The 21,291-nt window shown below is 44.2% G+C and overlaps 1 protein-coding gene and 1 long non-coding RNA gene across 22 annotated transcripts in view; one reads left to right on the forward strand and one right to left on the reverse strand.

Annotated features, from left to right (window-relative positions):
• The window catches only part of CLIP1 (CAP-Gly domain containing linker protein 1), a 57,495-nt gene that overhangs the window by 6,051 nt on the left and 30,153 nt on the right, over positions 1–21,291 (forward strand). For 5 of the 21 annotated variants that reach the window (XM_087880333.1, XM_087880342.1, XM_087880337.1 and 2 more), the window contains exons 2-9: positions 4,449–4,579; positions 5,741–5,910; positions 6,509–7,074; positions 10,181–10,305; positions 11,310–11,526; positions 15,430–15,627; positions 16,319–16,422; positions 17,068–17,128. In XM_087880333.1, coding sequence (XP_087736459.1) covers positions 5,817–5,910; positions 6,509–7,074; positions 10,181–10,305; positions 11,310–11,526; positions 15,430–15,627; positions 16,319–16,422; positions 17,068–17,128 — 1,365 coding nt within the window. In that variant the 5' untranslated portion in view covers positions 4,449–4,579; positions 5,741–5,816. Of the gene's footprint in view, positions 1–2,377; positions 2,607–3,969; positions 4,122–4,448; positions 4,594–5,740; positions 5,911–6,508; positions 7,075–10,180; positions 10,306–11,309; positions 11,527–14,047; positions 14,063–15,429; positions 15,628–16,318; positions 16,423–17,067; positions 17,129–18,869; positions 18,906–21,291 lie in introns of those variants that run through there. The other 16 variants (XM_087880328.1, XM_087880330.1, XM_087880341.1 and 13 more) reach the window with 10 other exon arrangements.
• On the reverse strand, positions 1,548–4,347 carry LOC148111645 (uncharacterized). The gene is made up of 2 exons (XR_015730284.1): positions 4,207–4,347; positions 1,548–1,756 (listed from the first exon to the last, which is right to left on the reverse strand). It is a non-coding gene; the product is annotated as an uncharacterized LOC148111645 (long non-coding RNA).

A 21,291-nucleotide genomic window follows, 5' to 3' on the forward strand; every position in this document is an offset into this window, starting at 1 on the left:
GTCTCCGCAGCGGAAATTTTAGGCTCGGTTGTGGTCGTTAAGACGAGGAATATCTGTGCTGCTTTGCGGGTATAACCAAGTATTAAGATAAAGTATTTGAGGATGTGAAAAAACCATGCCATCACTGATAAACATTAAATAGATCTAGACAAATTGATTCAAAGTGTTAGCACCTCACACCTTCGTTCCCTAGACTTCAATCTGTTATCCTGTTTTCTCTGTTAATTAAAAGTGGGATATTTTTCCCCCCAATTCGTCAGTTACTCTTTTGAAATAGCGTCTGCATTCACGCCCAAAATTAGCACATTGTTTTATTATTACGCGAGAAGCCGTTCTCAAACCCTGATTTATTGTCTGGTATCTCTGGACCAGGTTTGAAAACCTGTTTATCGAAATATTCCAGCGGATTGTCTCGGATGGTCCCGTCAAACTCCTGCTTGTCTATTTTTAAAAAGGCTGCAGGAGAACAAGAGTTGTGTAAAAACAAGCTGTATTTTTCTATTAATAGCAAGCTGGGTGAGATATAGCCTTAGAGAAGTCAAGTCAGTCCAGATGCTTGGAGTGAGTTTTTTGTTGCTGTTATTTTTATGCTCGGAAGTGCATATAGAAATTTGCTTTCTTCCCCCCCCCTCCTTCAAAACAAAAGAAAACAACTAGCTAAAGACTTAAGCTTTGCCGGAAAAAGGATTCTTGCCATTAACCTGTCGCTGTAGCAACAGTTAGAATCCATTTCGGAGCTGATTTGCTAAAGCAAAAAATTAAAATGGTTATTTAAAGCGGGGGTCTCCAAACTTGGGCACTTTAAGACTTGTGGACTTCAACTCCCAGAATTCTGGGAGTTGAAGTCCACAAGTCGTAAAAGTGCCCATGTGTTGTGGCCTGTCAGTGGCCTGTGCAGCTAGTAGCTGATTCGGACAGCGAGGAGGCTGGTGTGATGCTGCGCCAGCAGCCTGTGCAGCCGGCGCTCGAGTCAGACAGTGAGGAGGCTGGAGAAGATGTGGTGCCAGAGGCGGGGATTCAGCCAGGGCCTTCAGAACCTCCAGAAGCTCCCATAAGTAAAGAGGAAGAAGAGGAGGAGCCTCTTCTCGATGCACGGGCGCGCAGAGCTGCCAAAAGGCAGGAGTGGTTCCTCAGGAGGAGGTCTCCTCGAGAGTAAGGCTTGGGGCTAATTGGCCACTCCCTTAGCCTATTTAAGGAAGGACGACAACTGAGGCAATTTGCAGGGAACAACTTCGTTCACTCTCCTTCGTGTCCTGATCTTAGTTCTCTTATCAGTTTCCTGCAAATTGCTTCTGGGCTTTCTGCCAACCATAGTAAGATTACGATTATTTATTCTTTGGATTCTTGTAGGCTGTTAAGAAAGTTAATTAACAGCCTTTATTTGAAAAAAGACTGATTTAATTTAGTAAACTAAGATTTGTACGGACTTTGTGTGTGCTGCATTCTTTGGGGTCCGTAGCTGGGGCAGAACACCAAGTTTGGAGACCCACCCCGTGATTTAAAGAATATAAATGGGGCGACATGAAATAACAACTTCTTAATCAATCTCGATTAATTAACCAATTCTTTAGCAGTCAAGCAAAATGGACCCACCTCTTCCGATCCAGTTCTTTGTGGTATTCCCATCCTCAATGGTCTTCAGGTATATACTTCCCTTGTGTGAAGGTCTCTGAATTCCCTGAGGGATGGGCTTCCAGAGAAAATTCCTAGTTATAAATGGTGGTCTCGGCATGTCAGGTGCAAACAGCCAGAGCTACTGATGAATAACAAAAGTTAGTAACTTTATTTATCTAAATTACAAGAATCTGCTTGTCTTCCCCTGGGAACAACCAGAGAAGGCTTCATGATCTTGTGTGAGATCCATGTCATTTGTGTCTACTCAGCGATGCTAAGCTCAGCCCTTGCTTGACTCCTCCTTGCAACCTAGCAGGCAGTTTCCCAACACAACACTTCTGAGGGTCTCCAGTTAAAGTTAGGGTTAATGTCTCTTCTCTTTCCTTGCCTTACACCTCAATCCCCCAAGACCACCCCTTTCTTCTTTGCTTCAAGACACATCTCCAAACTCAACTTCTTGGACGAAGTTGGCGCTGTCTACTAAAGCTGAGCTTAGAATACTTGTAGTTTAATTGAAATATTTCCCTCGTTACTCGTGTTTCTGTTTCCCTCCTCTCACTTTGCCATTCCTGGTAATAATCAGAGGAACTAAGTCTGTTTCTGTTCTCCTTTGACGGTAGGGAGGACAAGCATCCATCAGGAACCTTCCATTCTTCCGAGGGATGCGGTTAACAAAGCGAGCACTGTTGGGTGGCAAGTGCCCGTCTTTCTGTGGTGGCATTCCGAGGGACGTGGTGGGCATTCCTGAATGCTTGGTGGATGATGTCAGAGCCAGTGACGTCATAATACAAAAGGGAAGAAGGGGGAGAGAATCAGGCTGAACTCTGCATTGTGGTGTTATTAATTAAAGAGCGCCAGCTAAGGGAATTCTAGGTTGCACCCATCAAAGCCCTCCTGAACCATTCAAGACTCCCAATTTCCTAGAGGTCTTCTTAGACGTTAACGCTGCCCTACGTATCAATGCTGGGAGAACTTCTTCATGGTTGAGGCAGGTAATGTTCAGAGCGATCTGATCTTTACTTAGGCTTTGAGAGGAGATTCTGGGACATCTGCAAGTCCTCGACTTACAACAGTTTGTTTAGTGACCGTTCACCATTAAAACGGCACTGAAAAAAAGTGACTTAGGACCAGTTTTCACACTTTTCACAACTGTTGTAGCGTCTCCCCGTGCTCACACGTTCGAAATTCAGACATTTGGCTACTGACTCGTCTTTATGACAGTCGCAGAGTCACACTTGTGACCTTCTGACAAGCAAAATCAATGGGGAAAGCCGGATTCACAATCTGACTTAATTTAACAGCTGCAGTGATTCACTTAGCAACTGTGTCAAGAAAGGTCGTAAAACGGGGCAAAATCAACAGATGTTTCACTTAGCGACAGAAGTTTGGGGCTCAACTGTGGTTGTAAGTCGAGGACTACCTGTATTGGTTGACACACGGGTTCCACAAAACATAATCTTGGGCTCAGAATCTGGAGACGGTCGCTTTTCAGTTGGATGTAGAGGTCAGAGGTCAACCTCACCCACTCACCCCCAAAAGATGCTGAACCCCCCTTGTAATGAGTCCGTGGTTGCACAGTTCTTTGTTCTTTCCTTGCTTCTGAATGTTGGATGGTTGACCTGCTTCATGGACCAGGCCCACAAGCTTCTGGATTACCTGGCCAGATCTTTGGAGGCCTGGTTTCAAAATTGCTCCCAGGACGCTCTCCCAAATTTCGGACAAGGCAGGGATGTTTGTATATAGGAAGAAGGAAGGAAGGATATACCTGAGCTGAAATAAATGAGAAGTATCGCTCCCTAACAGATGGGGAGGACATTACAGAAAGAGGAAGCTGCAAGGACAATCATTTAAGACAGCCGAGGGCCTTGAATGGTGGGACATAAATCAAATTAAATAGGGAAGGCCACAGAGCTAACGGACCAACAGAGAAAGAGACCGTGGAATACGGCAGGGAGATTGGGTTGAGTTGATAATGAACTGTGGACCTCAGCAAATAACCAAATGGAGAGACAGAATAAGTACCCAGCCTTCTCCAGCCTGAGCTCTGTAGATGTTGACCATGAACGTTGGACTTGCCAGCAAATGAGGACATGATGGGGAACAGATGTTAACCACAGAAGGGTGTAGCTAGGATCCACATCACACAAGAAGAGGAGAAGGCACCTGGAGCTTCTCTGTCTTCATGGGGAAGGTCCTGCCTTCATGAACCTTCCAGTAATGGACTTCTTCTGGCATTGTCTTAACCCAGAGGTCTCCAAACCTGACAACTTTTAAGACTTGTGGACTTCAACTCCCAGAATTGAGGGATTCTGGGAATTGAAGTCCACAAAGTTGCCAAGTTTCTATCTAAAACAAGGGCGTGCCAGACGTCGGATTCTTCCTGTCGTCAACAGGCTGCCTTCCACTAACCTAAGTCAAGGTTGAAGAACAGGGCTGACCAAGCAAAGGTTTTCTTTCCTTCTACTCAAACCTCCTTCTCTTCCTTTTGGAACCAGCCCCGCTTGTAAGTAAGCGATTTTCATTGCTTTTTTTTCCAGTGCGTCACCCGCCCATGTTCGCTCCTTCCCAGGCCCTGCCTGTTTTTCCAAATACCTCTTGGCTCCCGTGCAAATAATCCAGTTACTTGAAGCTCCTCGATCAGATGTTATTGTTGCTGCTGTTGTGGTCTGGGTTGAAAATAATCCCTCCCTTTCTCGCTGCTGCGAGGAGTTCTTGCAAGAAAGAAAATAAATAAAACCCCAACACATCGGACATCTTCTCTTCGAGAAGCCTGCACAGGGCCTCCAAACAATCCAAGTTATTCTGTGTTTTTTTTTTCCCTCCTCTCTTCCTAGCAACCAAAGAAGAGGAAGAAAACCTCAATTTATCTCCAAGGATCCAGACTGGGGCACCGTGCGGGGACTGTACAATATGCTAAGCCATCTCGTGATCTTCAGCCTGGAATTCTAGCCCGGCCCGCACCGAGGTGGGTGCAAAGTTGTGAGTTGCCAAGGGATTGCGATGCTCTCTGCTCGGCCATCCTGAGAGGGTTTTTTTGTACATGCACAACCTTACGCCGGGTGGCTAAACTTGGATTTTGCTGGTGGTGGTGTGGAGAAGGGAAGGGAGGAAGGGTTACTGGCTTCCTTGTTCTCTTGCTTGCCTGCTTTCTTTTAGGACCTTTAACTTTTTTTTTTTTTTTGAACCGACGTATTTTAAAATGTAACTTAATATATATAATATTTACAATACAATACAAACAATAATGTTTGTATTGTATGTTTTTAGCTGGCTGTACACTGCCCTGAGTCCCTCGGGAGAAGGTGCGGTGTATAAATTCGAAATAAAATAAAATAAATAAAAATAAAATAAAATAACTTCTCCAATTTCTTATCTCTTGCAAAATGGACCGCGTTATCTTCCTCAAGTATGCTCTCGCCGTGTGTTCTCTTCATACGTCCTTGCTGCCGGCTATCTTGTGTATTTCATGGGGTAGGCTAAATCGTTAAATAAATCTCAGGGATGTCCCAGCACCATGGAACACTCTGTCCCCTTAAGCTTGGCAGACCCTCACTCTTTTTAGACTTCCGTGAGGCTTCTTTCCCCAAGGTATAGAGAGAAAAGTAGACGCACCTTTGAACTGCAGGTTTTATTTTATTTTTTTCATGTGTTTATTAGTTGCGTTTTACAGTCTTAAGTGATTTTATATGGGATGGGGGGGGTTGGATTTTTGATTGGGAGATGCCCAGAGGTGGTTGAAAGAGAGGCAATTATTTAAACATTTTTAAATCAATAAAAATAAATGTTGGCACACTTAATATCTTTACCAAGAAGTAAATAGCTTCTGGGGTGAGTGAGGTTGCTTACCGAAAGCAGCCTTTTAAATAGCAGACTCTTACTTATAAAAACAACAACCTCCTATTCTCTTTAATTAAAAGGAAAAGATAGAAAAAGAAGTGACTAGTGTAGATTTGTTTTAAAATAGGAATGGGTTTCTGGCAGGTGCCATTGGCTGTAAAAATGCTTTCCCCCCCCCCACCCTTTGCTTAGGAGGCCGGGATGGTGAGCAGAATTTCTTTGCAATTCGGTTCGGAGCAGTTCAGAGGTTAACTAACGTCTCTCTCCTCTCGGTGCTCTTGATTGACAGGTTGAACCCGGAGGCAAGCCAGAGAGCGATCCATATGTTTGGGAAAAGATAGTGATTGCTTTCAGACCGGCCAACCATGAGTATGTTGAAACCGAGCGGGTTGAAAGCCCCCAGCAAGATCAGCAAACCGGGAAGCGTGCTGGCCAAAACAGCCGCACCTGCGGCTACAGGTAAGGCCGTAAGACGATCATCTTGGGGACGGTAGAAGCCGGGACAGACCTCCTCCGCGTCATCTCGGGTTTCTGTCGCAGGCTTCGTGGTTCAAATAGCTCTGGGGGATTGAGAATCGCAGCAGATAAAACTGGAGAGAGCAAAAAGAAGGAAGTTAGTTAATGTGTGAGGCAGCTAGTCCTCGATTTACACCTATAATTGAGCCCTGGATTTTGGTCGCTGAGCGAAACATTTGTTCAGGGAGTTTCACCCCATTTTACGATCTTGTTTGTCACAGTTCTTAAGCGAATCACTGCAGCCGTTAATGTTAGTAACGCTAACGAGTTTAAGCGAATCTGGCTAACTTTGTGGAGGACATGCCAAGGGAGCTTCCCTCAGAAGTCTTTAAGAAAAGTTTTGTACAGGGAATCCTCGAGTTACAACGATAACCATGGTCGTAAAGCGGGTCAGTCACATGACCGACTTGATTTTATAAACCGCTTTGCAGCGATCATTAAGGGAAGCTGTGGTTTGCCATGGGCAGTACAGTCGTAAGTGGGAGGACAGCTCTCGTTAAAATGGCTACCTATCTGTGACACTCTCCTCCTTCCGTTTCAGCCTCTCCGGAAAAGACCCCGCCCGCGGAGAAGCCTCCCGCCACAGAAGGTTCAGATGAGTTTGTGGACGACTTCCGAATCGGGGAGCGTATTTGGGTCAATGGGAATAAACCCGGCTTCATCCAATTCTTGGGAGAAACCCAGTTTGCTCCGGGTCAGTGGGCAGGAATCGTGTTGGATGAAGCTATTGGCAAGAACGATGGCTCCGTGGCCGGAGTGAGATACTTCCAGTGTGAGCCCTTGAGGGGCATCTTCACCAGACCTTCTAAGCTCGCCCGGAAGGCCGTTTCCAAGGATGAAGCCAACGGGACCCAGGCATCTAATGCCTCTCGGGCCTCATCGCCCACGTCCACCTCAGCGGCCAGCCTCGTGTCTTCTCCTTCAGCAGCAGCCCATCTGCCGCCCACCGGCATACCCCAGAAGATGTCTCCTCTGGCCACCAAGGAGACGCCCGTTTCTCACGCGAGCAACCTCTCTAAAACCACCAGCGAATCCATTTCGAACCTTTCAGAAGCCGGGTCCTTGAAGAAAGGCGAAAGAGAACTCAAAATGGGAGACAGAGTGTTGGTAAGTTGTCGAGTTGCTGCTTTGGAGTTGTGTGTTGATTTGTTGATGTTTTGGCTTAATGCAACGAGCTTCAACCCCAACAAGATCCCCAAAGTCCTCTGATATCTCCAGCTTCTCACACGGAGCTCTCCATGGGATCTCCACACTGTCTTCCTTGGGATCTTGCTTAGGAAGAGATCCTTGGAGATCTAGCGGGTCAGCAGAGGTCCCAGAGAATCCTTGTAGGTGCTGCGCAGTTGTGGTTCTCTTCATCCATGAGCGATCGTCACCGTTGTAAATATGATTAGCTGTTGGGTTAGTATTTTGGAAACGAGAGAATATTTTGTATGGAAAAGTAGCTTCTGAATCCTCCCTTTGGACAATTCAGGAACAAGAGCATCAGCCAAAGTACCGTATTTACGGAGGTCTTTCAAATCTCTGCTTCGAAAAGAAGAGACGTGCTTATCTCTAGCTGGAAAAGTTGTCTTCTCAGCTCAGTGAAGGCCAGGCAGGAGAGATGGTTGAAAATGTCCGGGATTTTGTGTTTTTAGAGACTGTAGAGAAGGAAGGCTGAAAGGCGTTGCATCTAGAACAGTATTTGTCAGCCTTAGCATATTTTAAGATTTGGGGACTTCAACTGGCTGGGGAATTATGGGAATTGAAGTCCACACATCTTAGAATGATGGGAATTGAAGTCCACACATCTTCCCCAATGCTAGCTGGGGAATTATGGGAATTGAAGTCCACACATCTTAAATTGAAGAATACTGTTCTAGATGCCTTTAAACCATCTAATCTGATCAGGAAGTGGGTTTTTTTTTTTTTAAATGCAACGTAAACAAAATAAGTTTTAAAAAATCTTATTTCTCTCTGCTCCACTTTAAGGAAAGCACGTTCTGTTTTTATTTTAATTTACCAGCGCGCCTTGATTCATCCTTTTAGCCATAATCATATTGCAATCCTTTTGTATTTATTTATTTTCTTTCTTCTACTTGCCATCCCCTTCCCAGTCTGGGTGGGAAAAACATATAAACGCCTGGTGATCTCAGTCAGCTGTTTTGGCTTGTTAAGGGCTTTGTATCACCACTTCTGAGTTACATGGTGGTGTCATGCTTTGCTAAAAAAAGATTTGGCAAAACCTCGCGCTGCTCTTTCAATTTTTTTAGCACTTTTCCCTCCGGATGAGAGTGAAAGTCACCAGGGTAGCTGTGGTCAGCATGTGGTCAGGATGCCCTCATCTGGGGGGGGGACAGGGGGGGATGGGACACGGGACAGCGGGAGGTGTAAATTTACTAAAGTGGGGTTTTTTTTCCAAAAAAGGAAGGAAATAATCCCCTCTGTACCTGCGTGTTTAAGATGGAAATGGAAGGAAATGTGAATTTTGCTTGGCAGAGTTTATTTCCTGAGTCTTCCTATACAGGTAGCCCTCACCTTATGACGACAATTGAGCGCAAAAAAATTTATTGCTAAGCAAGACGGTTGCTAAGTGAGTTTGGCCCCATTTAAAACCTTCCTTGCTGCAGTGGCTATGTTAGTAACAGGGTTGTTAAGAGAATCTGGCTTCCCCCATGAAATTTGCTTGTCAGAAGGTCCCAAAAAGGGGATCAGACGACCCCGTCATAAATATGAGTCAGTTGCCAAATGTCTGAATTTTGATCTATCACGTGACCCCTGGGGATGCTGCATGTGAAAAACCTACGTCATAAGTCACTTTCTTCAGTGCCGTTTTAACTCTGAACGGTCACTAAACAAACTGTGGCAAAACTGACTTAACAAATGTCTCGCTTAGCAACAGAAATGCTGAGCTCAATTGTGGTCCTAAAATGAGGACTACCTCTCTTGCATGACGCATGAAGCCCATCATTTTGGAATATAATTATTTTGGGGTGGAGTATTATATGACGCCTTCGCCTCCACTTACCCTGTTTCTGCAGTCAGCGAAAAGAGCATTTTTAATCCACCCATTCAGAATTTTTTTTAAAAAAAAAACCAGCAGATTAAGTTTCTGTAAAGACAACCATTTTAAGGAATGACTTCATCTGTTGGTTTAGTTTAGCCGCCTCCAGGTAGGGTGAAAATTGCTGGGTCTGCAAATCTCATGCGCCAACAGGTTGCTGCTTTTTTGGGCATGGTGGGTAAAAAAATGGGCAGTCAAGGTGAGATCATTCTTTTGGCAAGGTTAACGACGATAAAATCATCCTGCACGCAAGATATTATCAAAACATTAAAGGGTTTTGTTTTCTCTTTGCTGAACCAGGACAAATGATTTTTTTTTTTTATTTGATTTATATGCCGCCCTTCTCCGGAGACTCAGGGTGGCTTACAATGCGTTAAGCAAATTTTGAAGTTAACTGCATAGAGTAGCGTTTCTTCAGCTTGGCAACTTGAAGATGGCGGGACTTCAACTCCCAGAATTCCCCAGCCAGCCAGCATGGCTGGCTGGGGAATTCTGGGAGTTGAAGTCCACCCATCTTCAAGCTGCCAGCTGGAGAAACATATATAAGGGTTATGTGAATCCGTCCAGTGGTGAGCAGAAGCGCCGTGCCCGATTCCGAAGGTAAGTAGAACCCACAACTGAATCCATCTGTGCTTGTGGCTTTATGCTGGAGGCAAAGAAAGCTCCAAACTACCAAATAAATAATAAAATAAGCTCCACGCTTTTGGTTTTAATGTCATCATTTCCTCACTTGGTCTCCTATCAAGGTTAAACCATCTGAACCGTTTTTTGGCAAACGTAGCCGGTCATGTCACTGGCCAAAGCAAACAAATTTCCAAAATAACTTTTAATTCATGCGGAAGAGGAAATCCTGAAGAGCCAGTTATTATTTTAGGTTTGGTCTTTTATTAGAATTGGCTGAAGTTTGCGGTCTTTATTTTTGGCGAGGTTTCGGCCTGGTGAGCAGAAAAACGTAACGCTAGGACTGCTGATTTTAGCTTTGGTTCTAATTTAGCTGGAGGTTTTTTTAAAAAAAAGATGGTGTAAAATTCTTTTTAACTTTTTCTTTTCAAATTTCTTTCTTTTTAACTTTCTTTCCATCTTTCTCTTTCTTTCTCTCTTTTTCTTTCTTTCTTTCTTTCCCTCTCTCTCTCTCTTTCTTTCTCTCTTTCTTTCTTTCTTTCTTGCTAGGTGGGGGGAACAAAAGCCGGCGTGGTGCGTTTTTTGGGTGAGACGGATTTCGCCAAGGGGGAGTGGTGCGGCGTTGAATTGGACGAGCCCCTGGGCAAGAACGATGGAGCCGTTGCTGGAACAAGGTAAGGTCCCATCCGGCTGAGAATCGGGATAGCCTGCTTTCAGATCAGCCCTGACTGCGTTCCCATTCTCCGTTTCATTGAACTTCATTTTGGGGAGGGGGCTACAGTATCTCCGGGTTCCTCTTTGGGTGTTTCTGCCTCCTATTTTCCGAAGCAGGAGGATCATGAAAAATGGCAACCATGAGAAAATTCTGGCGTTTTGGTGTTTCCCTGAAAATAAGACCCTGTCTTACATTTTTTTGATCCCTGAAATAAGCACTTGGCCTTATTGCCATGCACTCAAAAGCCCGGTTGGGCTTATTATCAGGGGATGTCTTATTTTGGGGGAAACAGGATAGCACAAAGAAAGAGAGCCCACAAGTTTCAGGACCCTTGTTATACTCCTGTTGCAAAAACAGGTCTAATTGCCCATGTCCATACATGTTGCATCCTTTCCTTCCTCTTGTGGAGGAAAGTTTTCTTTAAAAAAAAAATATTTATCTCATAAGACACGAGAAATCCCTGAAAAAAGAAGGCACCGAGCTCATTTTCTGGATTGTCTTGACTTGTATAGACACCCTAAAATCTCTATTTCTATAGCATAAAGCAGTTTTTCTCAAGCTTGACTCTTTGAAGACATGTGGACTTCAGCTCCCAGAATTCCCCAGTGTTTTTTTAACCAATGGCAACTTGAAGACAAATGGACTTCAATTCCCAGAAGTCCCTAGGCAGCATGGCTGGCTAGGGAATTCTGGGAGTTGAAGTCCACCACACTACTACAAACTAAAGCCTCTTTACTAAATCTCCCACAGACGGACAAAGATCAAACACGAGGGGGACAATAATCCATAAATAACACTACCCTTTCTTCAAATAGGCTTATAATTTACTAACGTGTCTCTCCTTCCGACATGAAGCATCAATGCCTCGGTCTAAAGCCAGGGTTATGTCAGTTTGTCTACGCAGGATTTTTCTCTGCGGGCTGTTTTCATGGTTGGGTCTCTCTCACCTTCCCTCCCTCTCAGGTACTTCCAGTGCCAGTCCAAATACGGACTCTTTGCTCCGGTGCATAAAGTGACCAAGATTGGCTTCCCATCCACCACTCCGGCCAAAGCCAAGCCCGCCGTCCGGAAAGCCCTCCCAACGCCCACCAGTCTAAAACGCAGCCCCAGCGCCTCGTCCCTCAGTTCTCTGAGCTCGGTGGCCTCTTCTGTAAGCAGCAAGCCGAGCCGTGCGGGACTAGTAAGTTTCTTTTCGTATTGCGTGCTTGACAACTCTAGAGCAGACCCCCTTTTTTTTGTGGGTCTCCGCACACGCCTTTGCACTGCTCATTTTGGCGGTTTAGCACTGCTCGTTTGCCTTTTTTACAATGGTGCCGATCTCTGAAAGCATGCATGAAAAAAAACTTGGCTAGCCCTGTGGAATAGAAGCGTTTGTGTTTAAGCCGTTAGCCTAACCTTTAATCCAAACTAACCACGGTTTTAAAAAATAATAAAATAAGAGAGAGGTTATGTTTTGGTTTGTTAAGCGAAGGGGATCTGGCTTACAATCTGCCACACGCATGGAGTAATATTTCTGCATGGAAACACATAGAGACATAGATATACCTGCAATTATACCTCTGCAGTAAATATGTATATGCAGATGTGTGCACGCCTGCAGTGGTATTCTCAGAGAGCATCGTACGTTAAAAAGAGGGTGGAAAATCCAGAAGCCCTGAGTTAAAAAGGCATCCCACTGAAACCACTGATTTTTATTTTTATTTTTATTTTTTTTAAGTGTTTTATTGTAAGAAGTTATAATAATACAATTTTTTCTCCATCCGGTTGCATAGTATGGAAAAAGAAATAAATGCAAATTACATATTAAGCATAAGTGAGTAATTTTTTCAGACCAGATACATAGTAGTGCATAGCAATAAATAAAGAAAAAGTGGAGAATTGTGTTCTCATATCATTTAGGTCATATATATATATATCTATGATAATCTTCTACTATACATTAATGAATACATAGATTTTTGTCTCCTACTTATCCGAGTATCCTCTCCTTGCCATCTTATCTTTCCTACCATCCTCTCTACATCTTCTCTTACTATTCCGTTTTACTATTTCTTGTTCTGGTCTCTTCCCTTTTTATTTCAATTTCCTCTTCTCTAGCCACCCGTACCACTTGTCCCATACACTGTAATAATCCGAATCATCTCTGTCATTAATTTCTAATGTTAATTTATTCATCTCGGCAAACCACTGATTTTTAACATATATATATATATATATATATATATTTTTTTTTTTTTCTTCTAGCCAGGTTTTCCCTACATAGCCAAGGTTTTTTTGTAGCTCCAGCTCAGTAGAATCTCATCTACTCGGTTCTGGGCTTTTTTCTTTTCTAACACCTAGCAAAGCCCAGAACCGAGTAGATGAGATTCTACTGAGCTGGAGCTACAAAAAAACCTTGGCTACGTAGGGAAAACCTGGCTAGAAGAAAAAAAACACACATAAACCCTACGAAGAAGTAAGAAAATTGATATATATATATATATATATATATATATATATATATATATATATATATATATATACACACACACACACACATACACATACACATACACAGGGAGACTGAATAAAGCTGCATGGGGTTGCATTTTTCAAACTGTACTATGGGTTTACATTTCTCTGTCAATTGAAGACAAAAACATAAATATGCTTATGTATGCTTAAATGTGCATATATATATACATATATGAGTGAGAGATGGAAGGGATGGTGGCTGGGTGATTTTAATTTTTTATACTCACATGCTGATTTTGAGCATTAGTGGTTTTGGCTTCAAAAACATGGTTAAATTCACCTGACCAACGTACAGGTAGTCCTTGTCTTATGACCACAAATGAATCCAAAATTTCTGTTGCTAAGCAAGATATTTGCTAAGTGAATTTTGCTCCATTTTACGAACTTCCTTGACAGAATTGTTAAGTTGTTAAATTAGTAACCCGGTTGTTAAGCGAATCCAGCCTCTCCATTGACTTCACTTATCAGAAGGTCGCAAAACTGGGACACTGACCCTGGGACTGTCATAAATACAAGTTGGTTACCAAGTGTCCCAATTTTGATCATGTGACCGCGGGGGATGCTGCCACGGACATAAGTGTGGGAAACGGTCGTAAATCACTTATTCCAGTGCCATTGTAACTTTGAACGAACTGTTGTAATCCGAGGACTACCTGTATTATCTAAATGGAAGGAATGTCTTACACCAAAAAAAAGCCTCTTTCTTTACTCTTCAGTTGTGAACCATACACATATCTGACAATCCCTGGCCGCCTTGCAAATTGTATATTTTATTACCCTAACTTCGTACTCACCATATATTAATGCTTAACCTGAAACATAAATGGCTGAATCTTGAATCACCTGCAGGAAAATTTGCAGCTCTTCCCTGTCAAGTGAGGGCTTAAAATTGGGAATTTGCAAACTTTCACACACAAACAACACCCCTGGTAGCTTCTTCTGCCAAATTTGGCAAGGCCCCTTGGTTTTTGCTGCATGTGGTCCCAGGTTGTGGCTCGGATAAGGGAGCGGATTCTTGGGTTTAACTGAAGGACGGTTTTTATGTTTAGCGAGCGCCTTGGCCAGAGAACGCTTAGCAGCTTAACCAGCTAATCTGCTCTAGGCTCCCTCCACTTAGGTTGAGGCCAGCTACCCTTTGTTTCTCTTTGAACTCTTCTGTTTCCTATTCTCCCGAATGCTGCATTAAGAGTCTTGCTATGCAGGTATGTTCACTTCCTTTCTTGACTACTAGGAGGGTGGAAGTACGGAACACATAAGCAAAGTTAGTTTTTTTCCTAAAATGGGGATGCTCATTCGATTAGCTCAGTGTTTCACGACTTTTAAGACGCACGGGCTTCAACTCCCAGGATGTCAGATGTGAGACAACCCAGGAGTAAATACAGTAAACAGAGGTTTGTATTTAAATAGTGGTTTTATCCACAAAGAATATATACAATTGCTTAACGCATTGTAAGCCGCCCTGAGTCTCTGGAGAAGGGTGGCATATAAATCAAATAAAAAAAAAAAAGAATATATACATACACGTACTTTAGTCAGACCTCAAACAAACAGCAATCAGCAATTACAGCACAGAAGCACACACGGAGAGAGAGATACGCCCCAACAGGGCCTCTTCTTATTATAGGCTCTTAAAGTGATATCAGCCCAAAAACCTTGCTGATTCATTCCTAGCATTACATCATCGTAGCAGCTAAAATCATTACCCTGACACAAGATTCCCCAGCCACAGGGAATTCTGGGAGCGGACGTCCGTGCCTCTTAAAAGTAGCCCAGGTTGAGAAACATACAGCTGATGGTGTGCGGAGCTGAAGTGACAGAGCTGAAGAAGCTTCTTGGATGAAAAGCGAAACGTCTTCAAGGGAAGACAAGAAAGTCCAGTTGCCTCTTGAAAAAAAGCACGTCCCGCTTCTCTTTTATGTCTCATGGGAGGGCCAATCATCTCCAAGCCTTACTCCCAAGTCGACCCTGTTTCCTTAATTGTTCCTGTCTCCTGGCAGCTCTGCACATGCGCACACTGGGAACAGGGTGACACTGTTCTTCTGCCTCGCTGATGTCAGACTCCGGAGGCAGCAAAGAACTACCAGATGGCCTTGGCCCCCTCTCTGCCTCCGATTCAGAGCCCTTGTCTGAGCCTTCCCTAGACTCCAGGACTGGCCCACATTCCTCTAATGACCCTAACCCTCACTGTCCGAATCTGCTGCCAGTTCTGCTGGCCACTGGCGGGCCATAACTGTTTCCTTGAAGACACTTCATGACCCAAGTAGGTAACATCATCAGTGCTAGGACAATAGCACTGAAGATGTGATCTGGTTGGGTGATGAAACATCTACAAGAGAAGCACCAAGCTCAGAGAGCACCAAGGACCCTTCATTTCAACCATAAGATACAATCTTTATTTTCCTGCTGAATGTTTGGCCCTCCCTGTGCAGATCCGCTGGCCAACCACTGCAAAGCTGTACCGATTCCATCCAAACTCAAGACGCTGATGGCGTTTGCAACACCGGTGTGTGTTTTTTGGACCTTCTCAGCACTGGCTGGGCTGTTCAAACTCCCTCTCTCGTTCTTGTAGTTGACAGAGACGTCCTCTCGGTACGCTCGGAAGATCTCGGGCACCACCGCCCTGCAAGAGGCACTGAAGGAGAAGCAGCAGCACATTGAACAGCTCCTGGCCGAGCGGGATTTGGAGAGGGCAGAGGTGGCCAAGGCCACCAGCCACGTTGGGGAGGTAGAGCAGCAGCTTGCCTTGGCACGGGATGGGCACGATCAGGTGAGCCGAGGGGTTTAGCCTGTTCGAAGCCACTCTGGCAAATCCAAACCGGCAACTTTATTGCCTTCGACCCATACTACAAGAATCTCCCCCGGGAACAACCAGATAAGCTACAGTGGAAGTTAAGGAGGGTCAGACTTATGCCCCTTGCGGCTGCGTAAGGACTCAAGACTAGTTCCCCGCTTGACTCCTCCTTCCTGCCTAGCTGAGAATTTCCCAAGCTCAGCTGGCAGATGGAGAGGATCAGGTCTCTCTTCTGTACAAAAGATCCCTCCCTTTTCACAACCCTGTAAATCCTTAATTCAGGGTGATTGGATGGAGCCGAGCATTTATTGGCCGGATTCCCTTTCTGGCGCCACTTTTCTGTGCAAAAGATTAAGGAAGTAAAAAGATTCCATACTACCAAGACTGTTTTTACCCGAGAGATTTCACCATTTTATTTCGGAAGTCCGTTTGCTAAATTAACTGCTCGTTCTTTCTCTCCAGTCCATGAGCTCTAAAAAGTTCCCAGAGTTTAGTTAAATTTCGGCTGAAAAGGGGCGTAGTATTTGGGGGAACGAAGGCTAGGCCTTGGGAGAACCAAATAGCTCGAGTTGGGTGGGGAAGCAGCGTGCCTTCTATGTAGCTCGTTCACCGTAGCTTCATTTAAGTTAAAAGAGGCATTTTTCTCACCTGCACCTCTGTTACTCAGCGAATACTGGAAATGGAGGCCAAGATGGACCAGCTGCGAGCCTTGGTGGAAGCTGCTGATAGAGAAAAAGTAGAATTGCTGAACCAGTTGGAGGAGGAGAAAAGGTAAAAACAAAGAAGCAGAAAAATTGGGAAAATTATGTACAGGTAGCTCTCCAGCCAACATAGCTCTTCTTCGCTGGAATTATAATCCAGGAATGGCCGGGGAGGGGATTCTGGGAAAAAATCAGCAATGAACTGCGCTCCATGCATTCAATCCTGTGGGGGATCAGAAGAGACCATGCAGCTGTTTTTTTTAACCTTCTAAATCGGGGGTGAAATCCAGCAGGTTCTGGATAAATTTTGAGTAGTTCGGAGAACCAGTAGCAGAAATTTTGAGCAGTTCGGAGAACAGGCAAATACCACCTCTGGCTGGCCCCAAAGTAGGGTGGGAATGGGGATTTTGCAGTATCCTTCCCTTGCCACGCCCGCCAAGCCACGCCTACAGAACTAGTAGTAAAAAAATTTGGATTTCACCACTGTTCTAGATGGATCTTTTAACACAATCCAGATAGAATTACAACCGTTTTCCACAAGGAAGGCAGAGAAACTGTATCTTATCCGTAGGCATCCGATGTGAATCTTATAAGATCTCGAATCTCTTCCAAAAAAAAAAAATCAATCAGAATTATACCGCTATAATTCTTAATTCTCCCCAGAATATGAGAAATAAGCTTCCTTGTTTTGTTTTGTTTTTTAAATTGTTCACAGGAAGGTTGAGGATCTCCAGTTCCGGGTAGAAGAAGAGTCTATCACTAAAGGCGATTTGGAGGTAAACATGTCTCGGATTCTCTTAAACCGGCTACACGGAAAAGAAAGCGCGTATACCAAGAGAGTAAAGAAAAGCAGTGGCTTCTAATCACGTCTGAAAGGACCCCTGATGTGGCTTAACCTTTGCTAGCTGAGTGTACTCACATTTGACTAGATTTTTTTCTTTCTAATTCTTTTGTCTCCGCCGTGAGTAAGTAACATTTTTCATTCTTGTGTTTTCGCTTCCGTGTCGCTCGATAACCTTTCTGGATGCCTTCCCAAATCCCTAATAGAAACCATTCGTTAAAACCACCCACTGGAAATTGGCGCCAAAGCTTTAAACCTCGCAGTGGGTCGCTTCCCTTTTACCGAAGCGAAAACCTGAAGATCAATGCTAGAAGGAAGGCTGAGAACCCCAGCACAATCCAGCAAGAGCTAAGATTGATGCTAACATACCATTTTGTCCTTCTTTGGGAAGACTTTCAAAGAAACACCAGGGTTTAAAGCAGTCAGATGGCTCCTGCGAACATCTGAACTGTGTTCCCAGCCTTCTTCCACAAAATTGCCTACGCAACACTTTGCAAGTTGGTCTTCAGCAGTGAAACCCACAAGCCCTTTCTGGTTTTTGCACGCTAAATCCACACAGTCGGACGCTAAATTCACACCCTCTTTAGCATGCTTTGTGGCACGTTGCTGCTTGATTTTTCAGAAAACGAAACTCTTTAAAGATGTTCAGTAAATGCTTTTTTCCTAATCTCATGTATCATGCAAAAGTTGGAAACTGACATGCTTGAGCTGCAAATAATATCCAGACTGAAAGCAGGAGGCTTGAACTTAATATTTCATATTAATATCACCTTTAGTTCTACTTTTATGTTCTCCGCCCATCCATTTTATCTGGACTTTTCAAGGAATGCTCATTTTCAGCCTGTGGTTCTTTTGTCTATTTCTGTTCGTGTGTGTGTGTGTGTGTATGCCTGTGATCATTAAACTGAAAAACTGTATATTGTTGTTATTATTAGTTTGAGGTACAGTACATACAGGTAGCCCTTGTTTAGCGGGTGCCCCGTTTACCGACTGTTTGCAGTTAGGACGGTGATGAAAAAGCAACTTTGCAACCAATCCTCGCAGGTCTGTGAAGTGAAGGAATGCTGACGTCAGGTCATAAGCACAATCATGGTTTCGTTTAGCGACTGCTTGCCCCGTCGCTGAAGGAGGGCAACCTGTGCTCAGGTCTTCTGTATCCCTAAGACGGCTGGTTCATGAACGTCAGAATCGTTAAATCTTTCTCCTTCACCACAAAGAACTCACCATGTCATCCTTGTGGAACACATGCCCATTAGACCGTTCAGAAGTTTCAAAAATTAGGTCCATGAGAAGATCCAAGGCCTACACACTGGTCCCAAACTTGCACATTCTGGTCATTTCACACAATGACTTGACTAGAGATCACACTGCTTGCCCTGCCCATCACGCTCATTTATGTGTGCGCAGGCAGTCTGCGGCCACAAGGACACAAACATTTATGGCAGGCGCTATATATCATTGTCCTTTTGTGGAACACCTGTGAGCACTGCAACCTACCACGCCGGACCAATAATTTACATTTGATTGAGAGCTGCTAGCGGTGTAAATCTTCCCCCGCCCCCCTTGGTCTCAATTCACCAGGTGGTTTGCTTCATTTTTTAAAAAAAAACTTGTATTTTGAACCTTCACGTTGAATGTTCCGCTGAACTCATCTTTTTCTTAATTTTTGCTGATAGCCAAAGAGAGACATTTCTGAAGACCCTGAAAAAAATGTAAGAGGACCTCTGAATGTGTGGAAACACGCCTGCCTTCCCTTCTCCCGGTCTTTAACCCCCGATTCTTTCCCCATAAAGCGTTTGTCGATGGTGCTCTTTTAACCACTAACAACGCAGATTGTTCTCGGGACATCCGCTGCCCTCTGTGCCTGCATGGAATTGAAGAACCCTTGTAAGTTTTAAAGATGTTAGGACCTTGACCGGAAGCAGAAGATGAGGAGGGAAGCAGGATTCCTAAAACCTTCAAACTTAGCACAGTGTCCTCCTTCATGTTTAAACCTTGCAAGCATCTTGTAAGAAACTTGGCTGGAGAGATTTGCTTCAAAACCTTGAATTGGCTGATCGACCAAGATCCAGGCCGAGTTGGATGATTTCCTAGCGTGGATTCCATTCCATAAATTAATAAGAGAAAGTGAGAAATCAGGATGGGAGAAAGGTTATTTTTCTTCATTTCCCCCGCCCCCATAACTTTATTCTCCAGGGGATTTTGTGAAAGATCTTCGCTTTTACAGAATGTTTTATACTATACGTCCCCTGTATTGTGCGTTGCACGTGTGTGTACTGTGACTCCTAGGGAGAACTGAAGGACATTTTGGACCCTTTTCCTACATATAAAAAAAGTCGGTCTTGTTTCCAAGAAGATTTCTGGAGGGCTCCGTCTGCTTTCCCCCCCCCCCCCCCCTGTGCAGAATCAAATCCTCAAGCTGGCACTTCTGTTTTGCCGTGTGGCCTTGTGCCTTCTGATTGCACAGTCAAATATTGTGATTTTTTTTTTGGGTGGTGCTCTTCTTAAATCAAGGTAGTGGCGTAGCTGAATGAAATCTGCATGTGGCGTTCTTTTTGTGAATGCTTTTCTTTCTGCACCCAATTTTTTTCTAAGCAGGGTATATGTACGCTGTCTTTTTTTTTTTCTGTGTGTGTCCCCTCCCAAATGGAACCCTTTGCATTTGAATATTGGTTTAATTGAGCGTTTGCAAAGAAGATTACAGTCCACTTTTCCGGCCCCTCCCCCCTTCCCGTTTTAATCCAATTGCCAACTCTTGGGAGAAAACAAGGGTCTTGTGACATCTAAAAGAAACCTGCTAGGTTTGAAGAAGACTCAAGGCCACAAACACCTGTACCGTTCTTCATTGATTGGAGCAAGGTCTTATCAAGTAGTATCTCCAGTTCTCCTGGATTACAACTTCCCGTAATTCCTAATCCACAGGCCATGCGGGCTGGAGACCACCAAGTTATCTTATCTTTTTCAGGGTTTTGTTAGCAAAAATAGGATAGTAACCATTTAATACGTTGGTCTCCCTTTCTTCAATCCATCTTGTGTGCTGGAGTAGAAGGATGAAGAGCCAATTAAATTTGGGGTGTCGCTTTTGTGTTGCTCCCTTTATCTTCCCAACCTGTTCAGCAACAAGATGTTCTAGTGAAACACCTTATGCTCAACAATGGATCCAATTAGAGAAGGATGTAGTTCAAGGATCATTGTAATGACCTGCAATGTAGAAGAGGGGGATTCCTCTTTGACTTTGAGGACCCTTAAGAGTTTGGATTTGTAACCTAAAGGATGCCCTTGATTTAACGCGATGGAGTCAGCGAAGTGGTCTTGCACCTCTTCTGAAGTCCTTGATGGACCCAAGAGGGCTTCTGCTTCATCCACGTCAGTGATATTTGCGTTTAGAGCTCTCGGATTGCCTGGTGTCCTTTTGCAAGTCTGGATCATGTTTCAGCTGTTGACGCTGAGGAAGCTTTGCTCCAATTTGTTGGGCTTCCTTTCAATCATCCCTCCTGTGAAATCTTAAAACATTGTCGAGAAACTTCTAGGAAAGCTTTTGAGGGAAATCTACTCAGTGTAGTTGAGCTGTTATCATCCAAAGACTTGTGTGAAGAAGGTTGGGCTGAGAAGGAACCTGCCCCTGGTTCATGTTGTGGTCATCCAATGTAACTCCTGGTTCAACACTCAAGAACCATGTCATCCCCAGCATCTGGCTTGCCAGCTTCTCCTTGAAGACCTTCAGCGAGAAGGTTTGACAACCCTCATGAGCTCTGATCCTGACAGGGACTTTTCTCAAAATGCTCCCCTTACCCAGAAGAAGCCCCTCTTCACCTTCCCCTAAAATTTATCCTCCTCCAACATAATCACTGAGTCTGTTGCTGCCCCCCCCCCCCGCCAGAAAAACAAGTCCTCTTCTAGAGAGAACCCACCAGGAGCATAAACTGTGACTGACAGAGCATTAACTTTTCCTAATTTGTGCTGATAAACGTCACGCCAATCAGTAACTTTGGCTGCATGGTTTTGTCGCTTTTTGTTTGTGTGTGTTGTGCTCCTTCGTACATCCACCCTTTGACTCTCGTCATGTCAGCCCTGAATTTCACCTTCCGAGTCCGTCTT

Source organism: Pantherophis guttatus, chromosome 17 (genome assembly GCF_059756535.1).
Source record: "Pantherophis guttatus breed Tessera chromosome 17, ASM5975653v1, whole genome shotgun sequence".
In the NCBI taxonomy this organism is placed as follows: Eukaryota; Metazoa; Chordata; class Lepidosauria; order Squamata; family Colubridae; genus Pantherophis; species Pantherophis guttatus.